This window comes from Lagopus muta, chromosome 5 (genome assembly GCF_023343835.1).
Source record: "Lagopus muta isolate bLagMut1 chromosome 5, bLagMut1 primary, whole genome shotgun sequence".
NCBI lineage: Eukaryota > Metazoa > Chordata > Aves > Galliformes > Phasianidae > Lagopus > Lagopus muta.
This window is the reverse complement of record NC_064437.1, coordinates 19,830,076-19,856,743: the sequence shown is the minus strand read 5'-3', so window position 1 is coordinate 19,856,743 and position 26,668 is coordinate 19,830,076. Positions and strand designations below refer to the sequence as shown.

Here is a 26,668-nt window from a genome sequence, read left to right as displayed (position 1 = left end):
CACCAGTCTCAAGGACAGATGGAATGTTTTCTTCAAAAAAAGGCAGATGACAATGCTCATAAATGTTTGATAAGGGGAGATTGCTTTGCGAAACAGCAGATAGCTGTCTCTCAAAGCCACTGCTAAAGTAGAAGTATGTAGACAAATTGAAAATGGATGTTGGAAAGCTAAATAAGAAATGCTAATCCTTTCATGAGCAAGGATTTCTAAGGGTAACTCAAATTGAGAAATTCCTTGTTCTCTTTCCTGTGAAATACATGTATGCTTGCACATGAACACCAATGACTTCTCGGTAAGCTACCTCTGTTTTTGTAAACATGGAGTGTTTAATGGTACTTGTATAGAATGGTAAATTTCACAGTGTGAGCTGGAGTTACAAAAGTTCTGTACAGCTTGGCTGGTTCAGGTGCACATACAAGGTTTTATTACATTTAGAAAAATGTAACCACAGCATTGTAGGAAGAGTGTTTGACACATGGGTGGTATTTCTGTTAAGCACAGACATGGAATACAATAATCTCAGGTGTGTTCCTTCTTGCCTTATACATGTGTTTTCCTTTAGCAACCTTTTTTACTGAACAGTTGTATTGACTTTGAGTTTCTGAGATATTTTTTAGACGTTTTGCTCAGTGCAATAAGCTGTAAGTGACTATGAAGGATGCTGCAGACATCCTGAACTTAGAGATGGCATGCCTCATTTTTGAATTTGAAGTGGAATAGTTGAAGCATTGTGTCTCTGTTACTGTACTAACTGCTGCTACTGAGAAACGACTGTCTTGTTTTCAGGACGCAGCCTGCAAGAAACTGCATTGTTCTGCATAGGCATGCCAATTTGCTCCAGAGTATTTTACACACCCAAGTGCTACCTTATAATATATAGACACGTCCCTGGGTATTTCAGTACGGAGAGCCTACTTGGCACGGGTCAATAAGACATCAAAACAATTTATGAAAAGGCATTGTCATTTTAACATTCAGAATGCTAAACTTGTAAATTCTTGAAATAAAATGTGAACCGTAGTGCCTGATCTTTCTTATGTGGAGATAAAATCTCAGAAGCATCTATTGTGAAGGATAATTTTATATCCTACACTCTTACCATACAGTCTTGCATTCCTGTGTAGCAATAAGGGAAAAAATAACGAAACTGAAAAATGGAACCGAGTGCATTGAAATACTTATTCATCTCTAAGTTTGTGTATTCTGACACATAAATCATACACTTCTGAATTTAATTAAAAAAACCCAACACATTCAAGCACTAGCAGTCTAGTAACTGCTGTAGTAAGTAGCAGTTGCTGTATGTTTCATTCAGATTACACTTGTCCAATCGTGTGTTCCATAGATGAGGCCCGATTTGTCTTTGCAGCTGACGATGACATGTTAAACTAGGATGCATGGTCACTCCAAACTTGGCTGTCTCCACAATTATCCTGACAAGTCTACGGTGAAGAGTAAGCAGACACATCAGTAGACAGAACACATATTATTGCTCAGAAGTACATGTAAAAAACTGTTAGCTGTTCAGTGGATCATACCTGAGATTAAGGCAATGCACAAATCTGAAAATGAATCAGTTTGCTCAGACTCCAAATTCACTAAGGAGAATGGGAGAATGTGTAAAGCCACTCTTTCCTTAGCAGCTCTGGTTATTAAGCAAAGTGAACCCAGATGTATTTCTTTTAAATGAACAAATTTGAAGTCTAGAGTATTTCAGTATAACCCATGAAAACCTTAGTTCTTAAATATGTATTCACACTTACATGTTTTTCAAAATGAATTTGTTCTACGTGTTGTCTGGGCAAATTCCCATTGAAGGAAAACTGAGAGTAGCTGCAGAGTAGGATAATTCAGATAACGCTACAGTTTCAAGCTCATTGTGCCAGAGTTGCTTTGGGCTAAATACAAATGAAGATTATTTAACCAGTAGTCCTAAAGAGCTATCTGGTTTTGATTTTTTTTTTTTTTAATTATAAATGGTTAGCAGTGACAAAAAGCTGATGAGCTGCTTGTCAGTTGTCACTATTTCTTGAGCCTTTAAGGACTATGATCATGCAGTACAGCAAATGACTTCTACTACCTTCTGCTATGTCTCTTACTTCTTTGTGTACAAAATTTATCACTTCTAATGTATCACTACCTAATTTTATTTTACAGGGGAACGTTTTATCAAGGCTATTTATGCTCTAAGTGTGGAGCTGGAGCACACAAAGAATGCTTAGGAAGATTAGACAATTGTGGCAGAGCTAATTCAGGTGGTAAGTCATTTTTATTGTTAGAATACCAATTTTAATTAGGACATAAAACTTGCTAGATATAATTAAGGTTTAATTTACCCCTAATTTGTGTTTATTGTAACATACATACTTTTGAAACTACCATTTATAAGTACAATTAGAATTGCATTTAGAATTCATGGGGATTTTTATTCTTGCTAAATTGAAATGTTAAAAAGCAAGAGACTGAACTGTTACAGGTCAAACCCAATTTCTTTGTCCATGTCCTATACAGCAAGAAATTGCTCTGGTTTTAATCGTACACTGCTCAAAGTAACACCTAATGTATGACTTATCATCTATCATCTTCATGGTTCTCCCTTTATGTCTACATCAATTGTTATATTTTTCTCTCAGCTGCTGAAACTGTGTTGCCTCAGCTTCCACTTTCATCTCTTCGGTTTCCATGGTTTCTGTCCACTCAATATTCACAAAAATATGATTGATGTATCACTGCTGCCCACACCTAAGGGACCAATTTTTTGTCATCTTTTAATCAATTGCTCTACTCCATTGGTTTCTTCCCTAGCTATCAACATTTTGTGCTCATTCCATTCTCCTTCTGCTCCAAGGACTCTTGTGACTTAAGCTACCATTCAGTCTCCCTCAAACAACTCTTATTTGTTATCATCTTCACATTTGACTTCTTTCCACTCTGCTCAGCATTGTTTGTAGTTTTCTCTGACATCCCTCACTGCTAATGCCAAATATTGTTGCTCAGTATTTGCATGCTTTCCCTTCCCTGTACCTGTTCACTTAGTGGCAGTGAATCTGTGCATTTCAGCCAGCTAGTCATGTAATAGGAGAACTGTTTTTGACTCTTCCCCTTATCCAGCTTCTCTTAGTCTTTCTAGAGATTATTTGCCAGTGCTGGAGCTGGCAAAATGGAAATTAGAGCTCTCCCCCTCTATCTATACTTTTGGATTTCCTGAACTTCATATAGAATCGTACAGAATCATACTTGATAATATATGAAACAGAAAAGCCATTGGAACACATCATAACTTCTGAAAAGTGTAACTGTATTATTTGGAGAAGCTTTCTGATAAATTGTCCTACTTGCTTTTGTAAAATTGATGCATTCTTTTCTGGAATTACTTCATAATTGTGTGAAGTTTCTTGTCTCGTATATTTCATGTAAGCTATGCAATCTCTTATCTTGCTCTATTTTCCTCTTTTGGCATTGCTATCACGATCCTTGCAAAATGCAGTTCCCACTGCTTGAATTACAACATGACTTCATCTACTCTTCTTCAACAGGCTTCTGCTTCAAGATTTTGTTGCTAGCTTTTTGTTCCTTTCCAAGTTGGATGAGCTTGCTTCTTTCTTTGCCCTTGTTTGCATCACTTTCCAGCTTCTGCTTGGCTTTTGATTCAGCATAATAATTTGCCCAAATTACTTCCTCCTTTAACAAGTTAATTAGGGACAGCAGTTCCTAACTTTTGCTGCAACCAATTAAGTTTACCTTATTAATTGTTTTCTTGTACTGATTATCTTCTGTGCTCTTGTCCCAGTCTGGGCTTTTTAAGATAGTTTATCTGAGGTCTAAAAACTATACAAGCAACCACGGTATTTTTCATTCAAATATTTGTTTTTGTGGAGTACAGAATTTTCATAGAACCTCCTAAGGTTATTCTAGAGGAAAATAAAATAAATAAGTATTTTAAGGTAATTACATTTAAATTAGTAGAGAGGAAAAGCAAAGACACTTTTCTTTACCAGAAAGCTATCTTTTTCACTATAAGCCACCCCTGCGTATTGTTTTCTTTTTTTCCCCTTCTATTTTAATCAGATAGCTGACATGCCAGGAGGCAGGAACTTGTCTTTCCATTTTTCTATAAAGATTTGTGGATTCGTACAGTGCAATGTATATCAGTAAGAATGTCAATCCCACAAGGTCTGATTTCTGGCAATATTCCTACATCTGTACCCAAGTAATGCTTGCTTGGAGTGTAAACAAAACAATGTCATTCTCCCCCTTCTCCATCCCAACTATGAAAGAAAAAAAACAAAACAACAGCAAATCAACCAACAAACAAATGAACCAAAAAAACCAACCAAACCAGAACCAGAAACCTCTCAAAAAAACATAGATACAAAAATCAAAATAAAAAAAACCCCACCACTTTATTAATGTCATAAATTTTCATTTTATAACTTGAAAGCAGCAGAATTTTCCTATGGGTTTAAAAAAAAAAAAAAAAAGGGGGGGGGGGGTGGGAGTTTAAGTTAATACTGCATGAATTTTTGCTAAACATGGAAGCAACTGTTTTTTTCTTTTAAGATTCTGTTTTTTGTTACATGCTCTGCTTACATCAACATATACCACTTTGTGTCCCCGCTGCAAACTTTTCTCTTGCCAGTTTGTTTTACATTTATGGAAGAGCTCCTAGATTTCTATACAAGACAGAAAGAGCTGCATATCTTTTGCATGCTCATAGGATGTAATGCTTCTTTAAGACCTCCTTTGAAAATAGTTCAGACCACAAAAGCTAACAAAATTTAAATTGCAATTCTTGCAGTGCTTTCTCTTGCTGTTTAACCAAATAAGAACATTAGGGACAAATAGTCTTACATTTTTTGCTGTTAATGTGTCTTCTCTCAACACACAGAGCAAATTTGGCCAATGAGCAAAAAATATCTAATTGTGGCTAACAATCTTCGTAACACTGAAGTCTGTAAATTTTTTCCCTGAGCCCCTCATAGATTGCATATCTTATCCTGCTTATTTTTTACCTTATTATCTTTTAAAATTAAGTTGCAACTTCTTGATTTTTGTGAGAAGTATAGATGGAAGTTTTCAGTGAGTGCTTCTGGATACCTTAATGTTTCATGGCCTCTTTGTTAGTGTCCTCTGTGAACTGAATAGTCTTAACTTTTTATCATCTCTTTGTAAGTGGACCTGTGCCTTAGACAATTTTCATACTAGATATTTATTTGAAAAGAGGTGATCAGAATTAAAAACTCTGCCAAAATGAGAGTACGCTGGGCTCCTAAAAAGCATTTGCAGAGAATTTTCATCGGTATTTTTCTTTTTTTTTTTCTTGTGTATGGTTTAATATTTTCTTTTTAGACCTCTGAGCAGGTGCTTTTTTTAAAGCTTTCTGAAATGACGCTGAGAGCATCTGAGTGGATTAAAAATTTGTAACTTTATTTGCATTCCATTTCGAGCCAGTTTTTGAAAATGCAAAAGATAAAGGTGCGAAGATGGATGAAACCTTCCGAGTGATGAATTTAATAAGTGTCATGTTTAGATGATATACTTGTGAGAGAAGCATTGACAAAACCTGAAGATAAATTGCAGTGTTGTAATGCTTTACCATCTACACCAACATATGCTAATTCTTCAGATGTCCTGCTTTGAAGACCAGTTCATTAGACTATAGATGTTGCAATGATAAAAGATAGACTTCATCAGCTGAATTAATAAATAGAACAGAAATAGTCTCTGTTTAGTCCTTGTTCTTCTTATTGTTCCTGCCCATGTTGCTCTGAATCTGTGTGCTGATTGAAGTGCTTTGCTCAATTCTGTCATGATTTGGTTTCCTTTCCTCTGCAATGAAGACAAAGGCCTGCTCAAGTATTTTCCTATATTTTACTTATGTTATATCACATCATTTTTTTCTGTGACTTCAAATCCTCCATCCCCTTCATTGCCTATGTTCTGACAAATTCCTTTAGGCCACACAACCGTACTTAAACACCAGGCTTCATAAAGCTTTTATCTTTACACATGAAGATTATGAAATCGGCACACATATTTCTTTTACAGGGCTACTTAAATAAACATATATGCTGTTTTTCTTTGACATAGAGATCTCCTGTTACCTTACTAACTCTTCTGACTTTCAGTGGCACATCTATGTCTCATTTCAAGGCAGACTACAATTATGTTCATCTGATATTCTGCTACTTGTTGGAAGGTTTTATATTTTGAAGTGGGTAAGAGTGGGTCCTTTGGTGAAGTGAGCATCAATATGACAAAACTTTGAGACATAGGAAGAAATTGTCTGCCTTTTTGTTCTTATTTATATTGCACAGGTTGTTCTGTGGTCCTTGCAATTTCTGCAGAAATTCTTAATATTGGCCAAATGAATATCATCACTTGCTCTAGAACATACTGCGTAACTGTAGGCCTATTTCTAGTTGAAAATTGCAGAATTAACAAACCACTTTCATTACCAAATTCATTCAGTTGAATGGAATTAAGTGTTTTCATGCAAATGTCTTCTGGTTCCATAGACTATTGAATATTTCAGTTAGATGAAGCTCTACTAATGGTTGTAGGGTCTGAAATCATTTAAATATTTCAAGTACAGTGGCAAACAATATTTTTTCTATTCTTCACATCCCTCTTCCCAGGGAATGCTAAAAGTATCCCTTTACTGAGGCAAAAATTGGTTAGAAAAACACTTATCAGGTGTTTTTATAGTAACTTCCAGCTAATTTATGCGTGATTCTTTTATTCTTCAGGTTATTCCATTTGAAAAATAACAGCAACTTTCCTCCTATAATCATAGAAACATATGATTCTAGATGGAAAATTATTTTTTCAAGTATATGACAAATGTTAAAGCAAGTGTTACTGTACAAATGGTTTAAGTTTGGGATGTCTTTCGTATTATAATGCTCATGCCCAATGATACAGTCCATGCTGTTTATGTAATAGTTGCTTGCTACAGCACATCAGAGATAATTTATAAAAAGCATGTGTTTTTGGCATCTAAAAGGAAAACAGCAGCTTTCACTGTTTACCTTTTTGCTGGCTTGATCAGTAGTTGTGAAATTGCTGGCTTTTCTCCAAACCTACCACGTCAACAGCACAGACAAGTAAATGTTCAAGTCCCAGAATGTTCATTGGAATTATGCCACTTCTTGTTTAAATGCAACTAAGGTTGGGCTGTATTATTTAGCTAACCACCCTTGCTCAACCTGAGCAGAAGTCACTTGGGGGGCTTGATGTTTTGTGTAGAGACCTATACTACCAATACTGGTGACATTATTTGCTTTTCTTCTGATTATTCAGTGTCTGGTTAAGTGACTGGAGCCAGTTGTGCTACAAGTCCTTTAAGATAGCTTGCTTGATAGCTACTCTTTTTAAATATTTGTTTTCTTTTAAAATGGGAACTTGAGTAGTTTACTGCATAACCACTTATTTACTCTCCACTGAGTAAGCATGCAGAATGCAGTTGCTCTCTTGCATTGCTGAGGAGCAGCCCATAGTGTTTTTTTTATCTATTCCCCCTTCCTTATTGAGGCCAGTGGCTAGTTTTGTTTCTTTTTTAATCAGATATAATTACTAAACTTTGACCCACAGCATAGCCTCACTGAATAAATGAAAACTAAAAACTGTGTTGAACTATGACAGTAAAAGTCACTTGCTAAGACCTTGATGAGTGTGTAGGTGATAAGCAGAAACTTGAATTAAAATTGTTGTGTAAAGATATCTACTGATAGATATCTCCAGATATTTTTTTTTCCTTCCAAAATATCCAAGTAAATATGGGTTAGATTTTTGCTCTTTGTAATAGTGTAACATTCGGAAAAAAGATTTTGAACTCTTATGATGAAGTAATCTACATAATTTGGCAGAAAAAATTCTGAACCACAGGAACACTTGAACTTTAATGAATAAAAAGATAGTAAGATAGATTTTTTGAATAAGCTTTTAGGTGGAAATAGATATGAAATATTTTTTGTTCATTTCATGATAAAAGTGAAATAATGAATCATATTTCAGTCTGTCAGTGTTGATTAAGTTTTTGACTTTATATGAGTTAATGCAGAGAGAGCTTAAAGAAACAGTATTCTTCATTGGAGCTGCTACTGCTTTTTGTAAGTTCGAATTTGTTCTCTAGACTTTAATAGTAAGTGTCCTGCTGGCCGCCTTGGTTAATGGAGCAGTTTACTATGAATTAGTCAAAAGAAAAAACCCACATATTTCTCATGGAATTTACTTGATGCAAGTTATCAAGAATATTTATTACCTTCCTCTGTAGTGATTTTTAGAATCCAGATATTGGAAATTAATCAGCAAATTCCTTAATTAATTATGAAAAGTGTTGGGATGCTGAAATAACCAAATCGAACTCATTCGTGTAGTTGTTTGGGGTGTTTGTGGGAGTAGAAAAAAAAACTCTTGCTGGAGGTTAGAAGGACTTCCCCCTTTGGTTACTGGATAAGTAATCAGTAGAACTAAAGATAGGCCATTAAAAACAAAACAAAAACCCCTTCAAATCTGAATTGAAGTTTTACCCCTGCTCCTCTACAAGTAATTTCCCAAATGACTTCCGTTCATTAGAAGACAATTATAATTCTGAGATGAAACACTGGAAAATTGATAAGTCATTCACATTTAGGCAAAAACTTTTGGAAGACATACTAAATTCTGAAACACAAAAATAGACCTGAGTTTCAGCAACACTTAAGCAACTAATTCCCTCAGGTTCCTGAAAACCTCAGTAGTCTACTTGTAACTCTCTAACTCCGGGGTTGCCTTATTTTTCTTCTGTTTACTCCCTGTGCAAACACAAATTAACACTTTTGAAAAGGGTATAAATGATAAAAAAAATTTGGTCTCAGAGTGATGAGAAAATTCATCTTTGGCATAGTGTATGAGAAGAAATAGCATCTGAAATGGTATGTGAGAAAAAAGGCCTGTTGGTGGTAAATGGGCTGGGCCTCGCGTGCCTGGCCCCACGTCCGCAGCTGGCGTGCTGGGTCTTGGCACGCCTGCTTGTCTTTGCATAAAGCACTCGAAAGCCAAAGGGTTTTTTCCCACACTTCACTGGTTCACATTTTTCTGCTTTTTTAGTGGAACAAAGTCTACTTGCAGTTGAAGCTTTTAATTTGATTTATTGTGAATATAGCTCACTGTGTGCAAGACACAAGGGAAGAAGTTTTCAATGTAACAAAATCACTGGGCATGGACAGTATGTGCTCTACTTTAGCAGTATGTACAGTCCTGGAGAATGTATAGGTAAATGCAGTTGGCTCTCATTTGGTAAGGCACTAAACCCAAGTCATCTAGAGTACACCAAAATATCAGTTATCGAAGTAGACGTGAAAAGAAAGAAGGTATACAAAAAAAAAAAAAATTGCCTTTTTGTGTCTTTAGTAATGAGTAGTGGTGGGTGCAAATGTTATTGCCTTGGTGTCATCTGGTGAACTACATTTTTTTTTTTTATCTCATTTTTACATAGTACAAGAAAATTCATAGCAAAAAGGTCTAATAAGAACCCACTGGCTTCAGATTCCATGATACACTAACGTAATGCTAAGCTGATGTACAAGTATAGAAAAACTTGCAGCTAAAGATATACATCTTATCTTGATACACTGGCATACTGTGAACAAACAGCTGACAAGAGTTGCCAGCACGATTTGCAATGAAGAACAATAGCTCTTAAATTCCCACTGAGCTGATGCCTACGAGGTGTGTTTGGGACGCTGCAGAAACGCGTGCTGGCTCAGGCTGCCCTGCAGCCACTGGCACCGGGTGCAGCGCTGCCTGGGGAAGAGAGCCAATGAGTGAGACGAGCACGGCCTGCACGGTGCGGCCCTGGGCTGCCCAGGCGTGCTGCAGGGATCAGGTAGCACTGGGTGTAGCAGGGCTTGGTGTCATGCAGCACAGCGCAGGCTGAGCTTGCTATATAAGCAGCCTAAATTTGCAATCACCAATAATGCCAATTTTTACTTATGTTTCAGAGCATGGGAACCTGAAACACGAGGTAAGTATCCGTTTTTGTGTGATATTTGCTTTGTTAATGACATTATTTACTTTGTGCACATGCTGTTGGAGCATGTACATTTTTCTTCTGCATTTAATAACGTATTTCTTTAGAATGGTGAAAAACAGCTACTTAATACAAATGTACTGTGTTCTAAGTGTGTGCCAAGTTTCAGTTGGTGTGGCTTAATGTTGGGAGCACTGGAAGGAATAGAGGTGTATTCTTAAGTTACAGGATAAAAAACAATTTTTTAATACAGTTGTCTTGTTCTGCAGTGTTGCTGGACCAAATCTGGCAGTACAGCTAAACTGCTTTTTCGTCTTTTTTGAGTAGTAGCCAGTTCTACTACATGAGATGTGCCGGCGTATCAGAATCTCGGTATTGGTGTCTCAGTCTATGCTTCTCTGCAGCCTTTAGGGACAACAAAGAATAGCAGGGCAGTTTAGCCTTTGGATTTAAGCAGGCTTTTGTTAGAATAATTTGGTAGTTAGGGAGTTTATATAATCTTGAGAGAATGGTAAGATGGAGGCAGTGTTATATGTAGTGTACCTAAACTTAAATACAAGAAGGCTGGCTGTTAGACTGGTTTGTGTTCTTACCACTTACTGGTGCCTTTGGATTGAAGCACAGGAGGGAATAAGCAGTTACTTTTTGTCTGCCATTTCTGACAGAAGAAAGGCAGAAATGTGGAGGTAGAGTACTTTCCAGTAGCTATTTCAAGTCAGAAGTTGGTGATAATTTAACTACTTAAGCAACACACTGATGGTGAAAAATGTATCAGCATGTATGTTTCTTTTCTCGATAAATGCACATTTTGGTGCTATCAATAACACCAGTAACAAAATTGAAAGGACGTATCTGCTGACGTGAGTGCTGCACGGGGGATCATGGCTCTCACGCACAGAGCCAGCTCCCTCTGTGCTCAATCCTGCATTGGAGTGCTGCGGTGCTGCACCCACCCCAGATGGCAGCAAGTGCTGGGGAAGGCCCTGCACCTTCAGGCATGTTCTTTGGCTGTGGTCCGGGCTGCAGCAGACACCAGCCAGGCTCTGTGGTGTCTGAAAGTATGAGGAAAGGGCAGTCTGGCTGCAGCCCTGTGTGAGGAGATGGTGCTGGTTCTGCGCTACCACAGTGTATGCTATCAGCCCTCCAGTCTGCTTGCATGCCCCGAAATGGCTGCTGCCTGCCTGCCTTGCCACTTCCTCAGCCTGCAGCTCTGCAGCTGTACCTCCATCTGCCCACTGCCTGGTCTTTAATGTCTGCCTGGAAATATCAGCTAAGGAAGGGCACTTGAAAATATGAAAATTATAGCATGGCCTTTTAGCTGAACTCTCCTGGTGCTGCAGTTGACAGACAGCATTGGGAAACCATGAACAGATTGCTGACTGCACCTTGTGGGCAGATCTGCCAAGTACCTCAAGCTAAATAAGGTGAACATACGTGACCAGATGAAGAAAATATGGATCCTAATTGTAGCTAATCTCTTCTGACCTTAAGCTTCTCACCCCCAGCATGATTCTGAAATATATATTTTTATATATATGTATCTATCTATCTTTTTTTTTTTTTTTTTGAGAAAATGCTTGCTTTTTAGAGCTATTAATTTGATACTGGCAATTGATTTGAGCCAAAATGTCAGGATTTCTTTCATTGTTAATTAATTACCTGCTTTAAATTTCCTTCAGCACTGTAAGAATGAAGTGTAAATCAGAATATATGATTTTGGAAAACATTAACATTATAATGTAGTCATACTGGTACTGAAATATTTTTGAGGATAATCACCATTTTTTGTACATTGTTTTTGTACAACCAAAGAATTTTCTTTAAAATCTTTTTCCAGCTGAACCTTTGGTGTACCTGAGTTGTATTATCACAGAATTACTGTGGTTTTTTTTTTTTGCCATTCAGTTAAATGTCTGTGTCTTCCTTTGGGCTTGCTTTTTCCGGCTCTTGCTCCCTTCCCCCTTGTGCAAATATTCAAATACCACCGCGTTAATAATTAAGAGTAATAAAAAAGAATAGGCCCTATTAAAAAAAATAATAATAATAGAGACTTTTGTTCATACCTTGAAACTCTACTTTCACTTTTAGCAGCAATTTTTTATCTTTTTCATTACACCTGCAAAAAAAAAAAAAAAAGCACCTTTTCTTTGTTTAGAGTAGTAAGGTATTGACCAAAGACGTCCAGTCTGACAAGAGTCTGAAAGCTTTTTTTTTTTAATTCAGGCTTTTCCTTTTGCCAGCTTGCTATGGGACTTAGTAATTTTGTTACGCCTCGGGTTACTGCTTTTTTGGTTGCCTCAGTGTGTGTCCTGCATCAGCTTATATCAACTGCAACTAAATTGCAACTAAATTGTTATGCAGCATATTTTTCTCTGATTGGCTTGATTAATAATATATGTAAGAATGCATGAACCTTCATGCAAGCTACCAGTTAAAATATGTTTGGAAAAGCGAATGGCTGTCTTAAAGATGTCTCTTATTTTGTACTTAAATTTTCAGAGACATATACCTCATGTCAGTGTCTCTGATTTTATAAAGCTCTACTTCATCCAAGTTTAAAAGAAAGAGGGAGAGGGGTTACTAAAAATTTAAGTATTTGCCCAGACAATGAGAAAATTAAGAATTTTTTAGGAAATTCTATCTTCCTTAAGTGCAGAGGAGGAACAGTAAAAGTTTTTATCTTCTTAAAACAAGAGAAGCAGCCTCACTACTTTTGTCCATGTGGACTGCATATTTTTCTGCTCTCATATTCATAAATGATTTTCTTAATGTGCAAAAATTATATGAATAAACTTCTGTACTAAGAATCTTTTGAGCCTAGTGTCAGAAAAAAGGATATATGAGTAAACTTTCTCAAAGAATGATATTTCTACCAGATTAAGATAATGGTGGTTATGGTGGTAGGGAAAATAATTTAAGATAACCATCTTTGCCTAGTAGATTGTGAGAATGAAAGCAGTGTGATGTTCCTTCATGAAAACAAGTTTATTCATGTCTTTGATTTGTATTTTTGTTGTTCAGAAACGAACGAATGGAATTAGAAGGAACTCCAGACACGTGGATCCAGGTTAGTGTCATGATTTTTCAATAGTTAATCATGAAATAAGGAGAGCAAGAAAACTGTAACTCAGGTTGCTTTATGATTGCTATTGTAGTGTATGTGATACTGAAAATTTATTGCTAAAGTTATGAAGGTATAATGCAATTGCTGTGTTAGTGATTTCAAAGGTATGGTCTTATTTTTTTTCTTTAAGCATTGCTTCAGTTCTTTCTGAACAATGAAATGCCCCTGGGCTTTTGGTGAACTTGACACACCCTACTCTGTAGGGTGCAGTTTCAAACTGTACTTTGCAGTTTTATAAAGAAATAATGAAGTGATGAAAAGCATACAGTTGCGTACAAAACTTAGGTTCTAATCTGCGGAGTTGTAGGTATTCTGAAATCTAACTGTATGCAGTGCTTAGCTCTATTGGATGTGAGTTGCTCTTCTGAAAGACATATACACAAACTGTAGCTCTATGTAGAATCTAAAAGTGATTTTATTTTTTGCTAGTTTATTGCAGATATTCTTCTGGCATCGTGGCAGTAGCAACCCTTAAATTAAAAGCTTGCTTGTAGACTGTATACTCAAGTGGGTGATATTTTCCTCTGGAGACCCATTATGTGGCTGCATAAAATATGCAATGTTTTTTGGTGTAACTGTGTGATATTTTTAGTATCATTTTTTTACAGTAATTACATTTCTGTCCTTTATATGTTTCTTGTGTAGTGTAATTACTGGAGATTTGTTACGAAGATATCATTTGGAAAAAGCTAAGCTGTAGATTATTAAAGATTTCTAGGTCTGGACGCCTGAAAACAGTTGGAGTCAAACATTAAACAGGACAGCAAATTGATAGCACTTTATAGCCTGGTAGAGCTCAGCACTTTTGAATAAGTTAAGAGTGCTGGTTGTGCCACTAGCATTGCAGCTGCCTTGGCTCCGAAAGTCTTAAGGGCTGTAACTAGTTTAAGCAGGCCACACCTTTCTTATGCACGTATCTTTGACATGTCTTGGAATGTATATTGTCACTTTATTCCCTTTAGTTTATAAAGCTAGGTGCTTCATGGTGCACCTAGGTTTTTCTGTGTGTTGACTGAAATTTGTAAAGAAGAAACAAGCACTCTGTAACTCTAAAGTGATTTTAGTCGGAGGAGGAAACACCAAAAATTATCAGTGAAATTATTTGGAAGAGGATGAGAACACGTACTTACTAGTACTCCGTATTTATACTTAGATGATTTTCAGATGAAGTGAGCTTTTTTATTTGCATTTTATCAGCATAGGCATTCTGAATCTTGCCGTAACTTGGTAGAGATAACAAAGATATGAACGTCTTTGGTAATCTTTTGGTAATCTCCTTTGAGCATTCTAGATAATGCTGCTCACGAGATAGCTTATTGTCTTGTGAGACAGAGGATGCCATCCAGGGAGCAGCACTTGTAAAAGATATTTTCAATATTCATTGCTGCATAGATCCTAAGTTCTTTTTAAGGAGACTGGCAGATTTCTGAAAATCCTAGCATCACGGTGAACTTGTTGCTGAGAGCAGTAGTCAATGAGGGGTACTTTTTAAGACTTAATGTGCTGTATTTGTATTATCTAAAGAGAAAAGTGAGTTGCCCAAGCTGGTGTCTATAAGAGGTCTAACAATGCTGCTGTTACCCGTATTTTGTGCTATGGTGCTGAAACATCAGTACTGATTTAGGAAAGCACATTTACTGTGAATCAGTTGCAGACATCTGCAGTGTCTAAATATTGATGGACTTCGATATCAGCAGTAAACAAAATTACCGTGGCCTGCAAGTGTTTTTGCACAGTCTTTTCAATATCCTTTACTCATCTGCCATCTTTCTGCTTTTGTCTTCGACTACTTTAATAATGAATAATTAATGTAGGATGCTTAGTCAAGTTGATGTGTTATGATTTGTATAGGTAAATCCAGCTTTTACTGACACCACTTAGCACTGGCTGAAAGAAAACCTTTCCATTTGAGAGGATAGTCTAAAAGAAAAGTTGTTCATGTTAATACAGAGTTTAAGTATCTCTTACCTTCTGCTGGTAAAGCTTCTTGTTGGGGGAACCTATCTAGCTGAAGAAGCCTAAAGGCAGCAAATCGTTCATTAACGTTCCACTTGCTTTTGTTTTTAAGATTAGTTGAAAGTGGAAGTTTCCTCTTAGAGTTTTGCTTTTTTTTTCTTTACTTTGAAGAAGAAAGGTAGAAAGAAAAGTGATGAATGATTGGGAAAGCAGAGAAATTCTTAGGAAATCAAACAGCTGTGAGAAACGTGCAGGAAGTGTGGATAGAGAACAAGTAAAAGAGCAAAAGAAAATGCCTTTTCTCTGTGTTGGGTGCTATGACTTCACCACATGGTACAGTTGTACACGACCTGAACTAGTCTATTACATTTTAGGCAAGTCTACTTTTAGAATAACAGTGAACGAACATGTAAATGCATCTGCACCTTTAAAGCTAGGAAGAACCTGGTCTAGCATTTGCATTTTACTGTAGAACTACAGGATTCTTTATAAATATATTTGAGAATTGATTAGATTGGTATCAGGTCATGCCTGGAATGGGCATGTGGAATGATAATTACGTATCACTATTTTGCAGTATTTTTGCAGGATCTCAAGAAACCATTTATACATATGTTTAATTTTAAGCGTGTTATTTGCTCTGTTGACATAAATGACAAATGGTCCATTTGTATGTATACTCATAAGTATAAATCTAAGGCTTTTTGTGTAGTTTTTTGAGAAGGATGGCAATCTGACTAGTGTTTTTAATATTAATAATTGTGTATATATTGAGAGGGTTTTTTTTTTTTTTCCAGCTATTGAAATAGTACCACGTATGTTTGCTGTCTTTATTTTTTAAGGGTGTAAAGAGAGTCTAAATGTAATAGATTCACAGCTTGGTGTTTTTAAAAACTAGTTTTACCCTAAACATGTATGCTAATATAAACATTGGAACTTTAATCTCTGGAAGTGTGAAAGCATATTTCATATCAGAAGGATAAACTTGGTAAAAATAGAACACTAGAAGCCTTGTACTCAAGATTTATTGCAGATTAAACTCAAAATCTGATTTATGAAAGAGGGTCACTGAACACTTTCTGAGTTCTTAAACAGCTGATTTCTTTGTAAGCATGGATTAAACCTTAGAAAACCTTAGTTGTGAATTGAGAGACAGATGCAGCAGGTCTCTTACTTTCAAATAATCTAAAATATTGACTGAATTCTGTGGGGCTGAGGCAGTTTTAAGAGCATGTAAAATAATTGATAAAGTTATTTTTCAGTTAGATTTTGAACTCCAAACTAATTTTAAAAATACTTTTATATTTCTGATTGTTGTCTGGTCCATGCTTGCTTTGTGAAACATTTCTTTGTTATAGATTTTAAACAGATTATAAAGAAAAGAATCTGAAGGGAATGACTGTGTCTGCAGTCTAGATTGTATGTTTATGTATGTGTGTGTGCTTATACAACTGTGGATGCATATGTATGTTTGTATTAATATGCCTCAGATATAGTGGGTCAATAAAGTTGGAGGCATTACTTTCAGAGCAACCTACATATATGTGTATATACACACATGTAGGTTTGCATTTGTGTATGTACATACATAGGTACATATATGTAAGTATATACATATACATATATGTAGGTTGCTCTGAAAGTAGTGCCTCTGACTTTCCTTAGAAAGTACAACAGATACAAAGAGCAAAGTAACACAATTTGATAAATTCTCAGCTACAAAACAGTATTTTTCAACATAGTCACCACATTTAGCTAGTCACCACAGACCTTTGTTTTATATGCACTGGCATGTCAGACACCATTTTATCAAACTGTCCCTCTGGTGCCATCTGTCAAACGATAACAAAATGGAATGGAATATTGGTGGGAAGGTTCAACATCCACTGCCATACCAACAACATCTGCCTCTGATGTTGTGGGACAGGAAAATAAAATAGGAGACGTCACTTTTGGAGCAGTATGTGTGTGTGTGTGTGTGTATATATATACATATCATAGAATGGCCTGGGTTGAAAAGGACTACAATGGTCATCTAGTTTCAACCTCCCTGCTATATGCAGCGTCACCAATCACCAGACCAGGCTGCCCACAGCTCTCCACTGTCTCAGTTTAAAACCATTTCCTCTTGTCCTGTCACTGTCCACCCTTGTAAACAGCCATTTCCCCTCCTGTTTATATGCTTCCTTCAAGTACTGGAAGGCCACAATGAGGTCTGCCCTGAGCCTTCTCTTCTCCAAGCTAAACAAACCCAGTTCCCTCAACCTTTGCTCATAGGAAAGGTGTTCTAGGGCTCTGATCATCTCAGTGGCCCTCCTCTGGACCATGTCCTTCTTGTACAGGGGGCCTCGGGCCTGGACACACAGGTTTAGAGATATTTACTTAGATGTGGCGGAAAGTAAGGCACTGTGTGCTTCATGTTGAAATCGGATTATGAAACCTGAGTAGTGTTTGATTACTAAACAGTGAAACAGTATTCAGATGTGTATTGTGGTAACAGTTGTATCTAGTTTTCATTGTAAAAGTTAAGGAATACTGTAATATGGGCAGGTTAAATTTCCTTTTCAGTTAAGATCAAGGAATACAGGACTGCCGTGTTTCAACAAATTCTGGTGCAGTGTACTGTTCTGTGCCTGTCAAGTTTATCCCTGATTGCTGTCTCAATACCACTCCAACTACACGTTCAGCCAAAAGCAAATTGGCCCAAATTCAAATACTTGGATATCCCAACCTGCAGTTAGTTGTTTGCAAAGCAAGTGCTATAATAGACAAATATATCTTAAACTGAAAATTTGAAGCAGGCCTCTGATTTTCTCTTGAACTACGCAGATGAGTCCTTGATAGTCTTGAATGTTGTCTTTGTTTGTTCAGCCCAAATATGTAGGGAATATCCCATGTTATGAATAAGGAAAGATGGCCTACTGCAATCTTTAGCTCAGCGCTGAAATGCTGGTGTTCGAGAATTTATGTTTCCATTTCAACAATGGGTGCTATTCTCTGTGATCCTGGCTGGATCTCTCATGGCCTGTTGATGAGAAGGGGAATTTATTGTGGTTTTAAGCCACACAAAAATGTCTATCTAGCATATAAAACTATTAAACAGACCCCCAGTGTTTAGCTTTCTCATGAGCAATGTGACTGAAGTCACAAAAAGTATCTTCTTAATATGACTGTCTTCAAGATGGATTGTACCAAAGCAGTATTTTTTCTTTTCTGAAGAAGTTGCTGTGTATAAAATCAAGAAATACATTGATGGGTATTTTTCTGGGGCATTCTATGGCATTGTTTTAACTATTATTTTTCCTGTAAACCAAGCATGGGAGAGTATACCAATCCACTTGTCACTAGTTCTTAGTTTTCCTCTCAGAACAAAATGAATAACCTATTACAGGACATTTCTTTCTGCATCTTCCCCCAGGACCTTACTCATGAGTCCCACAGACTTGTTTCTTCATTTTTAATTATCTGTGGAGAGCTTTTGAGAAAGTCATTGTGACAGCATATAGTGAATTACTGGAGTATATGTAAGATATTATTTTCAGCTTTAGATATTGTTTACGGTGAACATAGCAAAGAGTTTTAATGGGTAGTCAAGTGAATGTGTAAATGAAGAAGCAGAGGACTATGAATGAACCTGGCAGAGGAATGCTAATGAAATATGTCTCTCAAACTTTTCTCCAGTGATGGAGTTTGTGGTTTGACAAATGTGAAGTTCTTTCCCCTTTTTAGTGTTATGAGATAGCCTAACAAAGTTCCTAGTAATAAGACACGTGTCATATCCTGTAACAGTACCAGAAGACCTGGGCAGTGCTGCATGCAGGCAAGCCAGAAGGACCTGCTTATGTCCTTTTGATTTAGTATTTGAAATTCCTTATTAAAGATTCAGCCTATATGGTTTAAAAATAATAATAATAATAATAATAATAAATGAAACCAGTACTTTAGACTGGAAAGAACTCGGACTTTTACTTGTTTTAGAGTTAGTGTCTTCATAACTAACAACGATAGCATATATACGGCTTTGCATGTTTTCCCTGATGATAATTGTATCATTTTTGGAGCATTGGATTTGCTAAGTTGCCGAAGACTTTTCTAAAATGTTACATTGTAGTGTATTAAGCTCTAAAACCTAAGATGAGCTTTGATTATACTTTATATTTAAAACACGCTTAACGTTTATGGGAGCTTTATTAGGTTTTGGATACCTTTTCTTTCCCTAACAGCGACTGAACAGTTGGTTCAGGGTGCAGTGAGGTATACAGTGCATGTCTCTAGGAATTGCAGTGAGGACACGGTTAACAGGCAGCTAGGAGTTCTTTTGCTGCAGAATGAAATTCTTTGCTTCAGAAAGACAGAGGCAATGCTGCTGCTTGCCAACACAAGTGTAATTCTGAATGTTCTGGAGCGGTTCAAGGAATTGGATTGCAGCTGTAATTTGAGCAACTCCTATGCCCAGCTGCGTTTTAACACGTTTTACATCATGTGACAGGGACAGTACAGGTATATGAGATTCAGTTAATTTTGTTGTGATCACCAGATTCTAAATTAAGGGGACGACCTCCTCCTGCTGGATGGATCTTAGCAACAGTGAATTCAGAGAGCTCCCGGATTGTGACTTAATTTTTATCTTGCATTTTCAAAAATATGTCTTAACTTTAGAATCTCTGTCCTTTTACTGCTGCACTAATGCTGTCTGCTGAGCTATTGTTGCTTCCCAAAATAATGTATTCATCTTTGTTGTGATACAAGAAAGAACAAGTCTAATGTTTTTCGCTAAGAAATTTTCCACTGGTTCATTTCTGGGAGGCAAAGCAGAGTTTTGTCTTCCAATGAAGCATTTCAAATGCAGTTTAATGAATTTTATTTGGGTTGTTATATTTTAAATTGAAATCATTTTTACATTCCTGTTGGGGCAAGGTATTTTGAAAGGTGCCTGTCCCTTTGGCATCTCAGCAGTGAGCTAACATTCAGAGAAAATAGCCGTTAGCCTTTTCTTTTAATTAAACATCAGAAGACCCAGATGCCAAAGGGTGAAATATATTTATTTTGTTGAACTCTTTCATCCTTGTCTGGTTGGACTGCGAGATTATTTTGTAGCTGGGTAATTTAGGCTCTTTTGTCTTACTGGGTATGTGTTTAGAACTGTCTGTAGATCGTGAGCAACTAACATTCCATTTTTCTCTTACATGGTGTTTCATACACGCTTAGCACATGCATAATTTTTAATATGTGTTTGGTGGAAAGTTGTACAATGTATATTTTTTTCTACTTAAAAACACTTATGCATTTTGTTCTGAGCAGAACGTCACTGTGTACGGGTAGTGACAAGGGAGTTGGCAGGGAAAAGAAAAAGGAAAAAAGATGAGGTAAAAAATGGACAAAAAGGGCATGCAGGTATGATCCATAAAACCAGAATTATACTGCTTCGCATTTTCACAAATGCTGTAGCATGATTCAATAAATAAAGGGAAAGGATGGAACTGTGCATGCAGAAATCATGACCTGAAATTGCCCTTAGTTTCTCTGGCAAGTAGAAGGGATCTGTGTATTATTTTGCTGATGTTTATTGGGACTTCTAAATCTCTTATTTATCCTCAAGAAGAGTATTGAATTTACCTGTATATTTCCATATCCGATTTAATCTTCAAGGTACTGCCATTCTCAGAAGGCAAAACAAAATAAGGCAGTGATTGATTAAAAATAGTCAAAAGCGTTTTCACAGTACTCTGAAGCATATGGTTTCTTTTCTTGTGGCTCACTCATTTAACTAAATCAGTATTTGATCACTACTTCAAAGTAATTCTCACACAAAGAATTTGGGAAACGTTGTAAAACTAAAAGCATCCATCCCATGGGAGAAAAAAAGGCTCTAGAAAATTCACAGAAGAGATGTTACAGAACTACCTCTGCCTTCTGCCTAAGGAAGGTTTCACAACTTGTAGAAGGGGCTGGAGGCAAAAGCCTGAGAAACTGATGCTGCTTTTGACAAGAGTTTTTAATCTGATCACCTCTTTGAGCTTCCAAGAGGAGAGAACAATGAGGCTGAGTTAAGGCTGCAGGCCAAGCTTGCCCAGGATCAATTCTTCAACAGTAGCCAATTAAATGGATGCTTAGAGACACAAATGGCTGATGATGTTGTGTTACTTAACCCACTAGCTTTTGCTTTTGTTTCTTAGCTCTTAAAAATGTGGAAGAAAAATAATGACTTCCTGAGCCAAGCTCAAGTCTTGGCAATCACAACATCCTTTAACTGTTACTTTCATATTTTCAAGTTGTTATTTAAGTGATGGTAGCTTTTTTAGTGTCCATCAATGTTTATGAACATTCCAACCCTTATATTTGTATTTAAGTTATATCTTACTCTAAGGTATGATGAATAGAGCTCCGAAGGTTCCTCTAGCCTAGTCTATGATCCATCATCCTACTGTATAGACACTTCAGTAAATCATTTGTCATTTCTTTCTAAGTATTCTTTTTAAATTAACAATTTTGCATCTTCTACAAGACTTACTAATCTACTGTTTACTCCCATTTAAATATTGCATATTAATTTTTTTGACTAGTGCAATTCCAACTTCAAATTTATTTGGGAGATCCTCTTGGAAACTGATTTGAAAAATTAAAAAGATTGCTATTCCAAACTTTTACTTCCTATCCTTCCATGGTAAATTTATTTGGGGGATCTTTGTCTCTCCCGGTGATAGTGACTCCTGTTAAAAGTGCTAATACACATAAGGATAGCTTCTTTATCTTCGTATTCATTGTTTATTTCAAAAAATTAAAACAGTGTGTCAAATGTTTCTTTAAAAATACGTTTTACTTGTTACTTGTAATTTATTCATTTACTTGCAAATTCTGTTTTTGCAGCGGACGTTAACCAATCTGCCTGGTACAAACATCAGCTGTTCACATGGGGGCATGTACTTATAACAGCTAGGCTGCTTTAAAGCACTATTTTACACTTAATGTCATATACTTCTCTGGTGCTGAGGCTGTTTTAAGAAATAGGTTACAGATCATGATTAACAACTCAGCAGTTTCATATTTGAATTCATTTAGTACTCAAGAGTCTTTCCAAGTAGTGACAGCGTAAAAGCGGTCGGATTTTTCTTTTTCTTCAGCAGAATCATTTAATTCAGCCCAGGTGTTCTTAAACTTTTTGTGGTGTTCAGCCAGGGAAATATGTGGGGTACCTTTATAAGAAATTCAAATAAAGTGTTTGAGTTCAGCTCTCGTTACCGCTCTTGCTGACCTGCAAATGAACAGAAGCCTTGCACTATTTGTAACTTACATTTCTTAATCCTTAGTGTGCAACTGGGAATTAAATAGTAACTTTACTATCTGATACTTTGAAAACTGCCTCAGTTTGTAACCTTAGAGGTTATTCTTTAACCAGCTTGTTTGGAATAGGAGGTGTAGGGAGTGGAAAGGGCATGAGGCACTCAGTTCACATGGTAAAGCAGCTTTTTTACTGTACTTGGATTTTCTTTTTCCTTAATTGGCTTTGGCAACAGCAAAAAAAAAAAAAAAAAAAAAAAAAAAAAAAAAAAAAGTGATACAACAACAAACAATGCATGTCTGGACTCCAGCTTTTTTTCTGGAATAATCTGATAATAGAAGTTGTCTTTCAAATAGTGTTGATTTGAATTTGACACAAAATTATCTATAAAGTGCTGTTTTACTCCCCCCCCCCCCCCCCCCCCCCCCCAAATGCAAACACAAACATTTTCTTCATCATGAAGAGAAGGGGATAAATAGAGAGATATTCTTCAAAGGAAAAGACTATGTAATTTGATGATGGAGGCTAAAGGCTCTGACTGCTCTTGTGCCTTGCATGCTTCTTTTGTTAGTTCTTTGCTTCAGATGCATTTAAATCCTGTAATAGCTCTGTGCATGCATGGCTCAGATATCTCAAATGTTGAGTGATACCAACTGAGCTCAAGGATAGCTGATGTTGGGGTTTGAATACATAAAGGGCATTCCTTGTCAGAGCACCGTATCTGGGAGAAAGAACCAACTGGATCTGTTCTGCTGAGGTCAGTTTGATCTCTGGTGGTTTTTTAATGTGACTGCATGCTGCTGCCGCAAGTGATGCTGCCGCCTTTTCCCCCCTGCAAGCTTCTCCTCCCTGTGCTTGTTTCTTTTATTTATTTTTTTTTCTTAAAAACAAGAAAACCCAACTTGTACTGAGGGTTACTTTTTGAAAGCAGATTTTCAGACAAAGCTAGAGTGTATTTTTCTTTCTTAATGCTATGTTCAAACAGTGTTCATTTATAGATGCCTCCTTGTAAAGAGTTTATACTGGTCTGAGATTTTCTTTTATATAGTGTAAGAGGTGCCTGTTAATAACTAAAAGGTATATCTGCCATAATCAGAGGTCATCAAAAAGAAATGTTGGTGGAGGAAGATCATGAGAGTGTTTATCTTAGAATGCTGAAGAACTGTGGCATTACAAAGAAGATGTGTGCAAGTGAAATGAGTCTGTCGTTTTCTGGAAGCTGTCTCTTTTATCAGCTATAGGCCACTTCCTGCTCATGTTATGTAATGATTTAAAGCAGCTCTTCTGCCAAGAATTTATTTAAGTAGAAGAAACTGAGAGTAAGGTTTTTTGTTTTTTTTTTTTAATCTTAGAGTGCTGTTCAATCTTGCTGTTGGTCAATGCTGGGCACAAAAGAAATGATATGAAAGATAATTTAATGTTTAATTTAATTTTTGCAGTGCCTGATGCATTAAATCTCAGCACATTTTCAGCAATTCACGTTTATAAATTCTCTTTGAGACCTCTAGAAGCTTCTAACTGTCTTAAGTCTGCATTTTCATACATTGAAATGTGCATCTTGCTGTCTGTGATTTACTGAAGTATAGGATGGTGTAGTCAGCGGAATGACTAATTGCATTTGTGCTGAACAGACTTGTTGGGAGTTAGGGCTTCTTCCTGTCAAGCTGTGCTTTAGGGCACACTGCAGGAAGGACTGAGCTATCACATAATAACCACAGTGTATTTTTATAGAAAAGACAACATTTCTGTTTCTTGTTTCTTAACTGACCAAGAGCATTCTCAATAGGAAAATACCAAGGGTTCCTGTTCAAGACTCATGGCATTTCGCAGTATTATAGTTAGCGTCCAAGGCTGTGCTCTTGTTCTCAAGCTGTTTTCTTCTGACTCCTTGCCACAGTTATCCCTGGGCCTGCTGGAGATGGTATCAAAAATACAGCTCAGAGTAGTTACCTCTCCAGAATATCTTGCAAGATTTCTCCCTGCTTTTCAGAGCCTTTTCCTGCGCAGTCTTCTGTTTGCATACACTTCATAGTTCATCTATTGTATCTGCCTGCTAAAAATTGTTAGCTCCTCAGGGCAGGTACTCGTTTGAACAAGAACACCTTTTATAATGCCATGCCCTTCTGTGGGACCACATTAAAAAGCACAGTAATTAACAGTAGTTGGTTTTCATATCTTGTACTTATATCTAAAGCAGTACTTCATTTTAGCACAGTTTTTAATTCACATGCAAAACTTTTTGCTCAGTTTTTGAGGAAATAACGAAGATTCTTAATTCTGATGGAACTTTATATTTTAAATTTATATTCCCAATTCACTGACAAGATAACATTGAAATTTCATGTTGCTCATTTGTCCATACAGAAGAAAACAGTATATTTTTTTGAAATCTGGTTATTCCTTGTTCATATAATACACTAATTATAATTGGCCATTTCTAGTCATCATTTAAAGTGCTGATTCTCTGCAATTGAACATGAAGTTCCTGTTATTTTAAACATTGGGGTTTTTCTGCATTTACAATCCACAGTTATCTGTATAGGGCACATCCTGGTCTTCCAGTGCAGTGTGGAAGGTCTCCCTGATTTACTGTGTTTTTCTGCTTATGGTAACAGGCTGTTGATCAGACTGTTTGGCAGGCAGATACTTTACTCACATACATTTTTATTTGAGTTGACAAGTTACCAGTTTTGCAGAGGTCTTTACTAAGAATACAGCCTATGTGTGCAGCATTAGAGGAAAAAAAAACCAACAAAACAACAAAGTCTGAATAATTACAGGAAATGGAAGTTTGACAGGCAGTAAAGGAGTGGAGGGAACTGAGAGTGCTGCTTCAAGAAGATTTTTTTGAGGAGATAGAATATTAGGAGCTGTTGAAAAACAGTCACAGAGAACCTGGTTAGAGAACTGTAATTGCTTCAGTAGTTCTGTTTGTCCTGTAGGATGGCAGTCCTGAAATCTTCTGTCTCAAAGTGAAAGAGAAGTATGAGTGTTTACTGAATGTGATTTGGAATGTATTATGAATTTATCATCTGCATCATAAGTTTTTCTTCACTTGTGCTAGTGAGTTCTCTGTTTGTGGATGAGAGTCCTGGCTGGGCTGTGTAATCAAGAGTACAGGCTGTTGAGAAAGGTAACCATTAAAGGCTTTAATAATCACCTTGCTGAAGCCTTTGGTGTCAAATTTGAATGAAACAGCAGAAATGGCTTTGTTGTTGCTCAGATGGAAAACATTAAGACTTTACTGAATATTACTCAAAACCAAAGAGCTAATGAGAAGATAAGCAGAACTGTTTCTTGGTCATCCTCTATATTTCAGCCATCTTACCTGGATATAAGGTTTATGTGCAGTGTCTAAAATTAGAACATTAATTGTGATGACTTACAAAAATAATGACTTTAGACTGAGAGAATTATAAGTTAAATTAAAACATCCTATTTGAAGTATGTCAATGTACCTATTCATTGAACTAATTGTGTCCAGGAGTAAGTATTTAAATCATTGCCAATCTGAATAGTGCACTTAGACTGTGTTGGCATGCTTCACGTCCATGAGTAGCCTAAAACAAAACAACAACAAGTAAAAAAAAAAAACCCACAAAAACTGAAACAAGCAAAAATAAAAATATTTTATTTCATGTCTTTAGTAGACAGCCCCAAAAACCATGTGTGTTTTTTTGAAAGTAAGTTATTATGGTATTTTTCTTTCTCTTCTCACCAAATGGGAAGTCCTTATAGATAATATATTCCCTTATCAGTAATGCAATTAACTTCTATGGTTGCAAAAGTAGATATCACTGATTTGAATTTAAGCAACAGCTCTCTGGATAAAATGAAAGGGAGAAGAATCCAGGTTACTCTTAATTCTGCAAGGAATTAATTATGGACAAGGATATAAAACTCTGATGGACATAGAGCAACAATGGCTGATTTGAAAAATATCAACAGGGTGCTAAAGGACTTTGTTTTTGTGTAGTCCAAGCTCAGAGAAGGACTTTCCATTAATTAGCTTCTAGTAATACTAGTATTGGGCCAAGATGTTGACAAGAAATATAGGCAAAGCTTCTGTTTTTTTCTAGTTTATAAAATCAGCAGATTGTTGTGGATGCTCTTTTTGTGGAGTTAACACTGTCCACCTGCTTTTCACATTGCTATTTTTACAACCCACTGATTTTCCTTTTTTTTTCCTTTAATGATAACTCTTCAATATTTTAACATATGCAGCTATACTTCTTGATCTGAAACTTTCATAATCATTACTTTACAAACTTTGTTTACTGTGCTATAAATGCCAATT

General features: G+C 36.4%; 1 protein-coding gene across 6 annotated transcripts in view; it reads left to right on the top strand.

Moving 5' to 3' along the window:
* The window catches only part of VAV3 (vav guanine nucleotide exchange factor 3), a 179,068-nt gene that overhangs the window by 118,849 nt on the left and 33,551 nt on the right, over nt 1-26,668 (top strand). For all 6 annotated transcript variants that reach the window (XM_048947103.1, XM_048947102.1, XM_048947104.1 and 3 more), the window contains 3 exons: nt 2,158-2,258; nt 9,984-10,006; nt 13,034-13,079. In XM_048947103.1, coding sequence (XP_048803060.1) covers nt 2,158-2,258; nt 9,984-10,006; nt 13,034-13,079 — 170 coding nt within the window. The remainder of the gene's footprint in view (nt 1-2,157; nt 2,259-9,983; nt 10,007-13,033; nt 13,080-26,668) is intronic.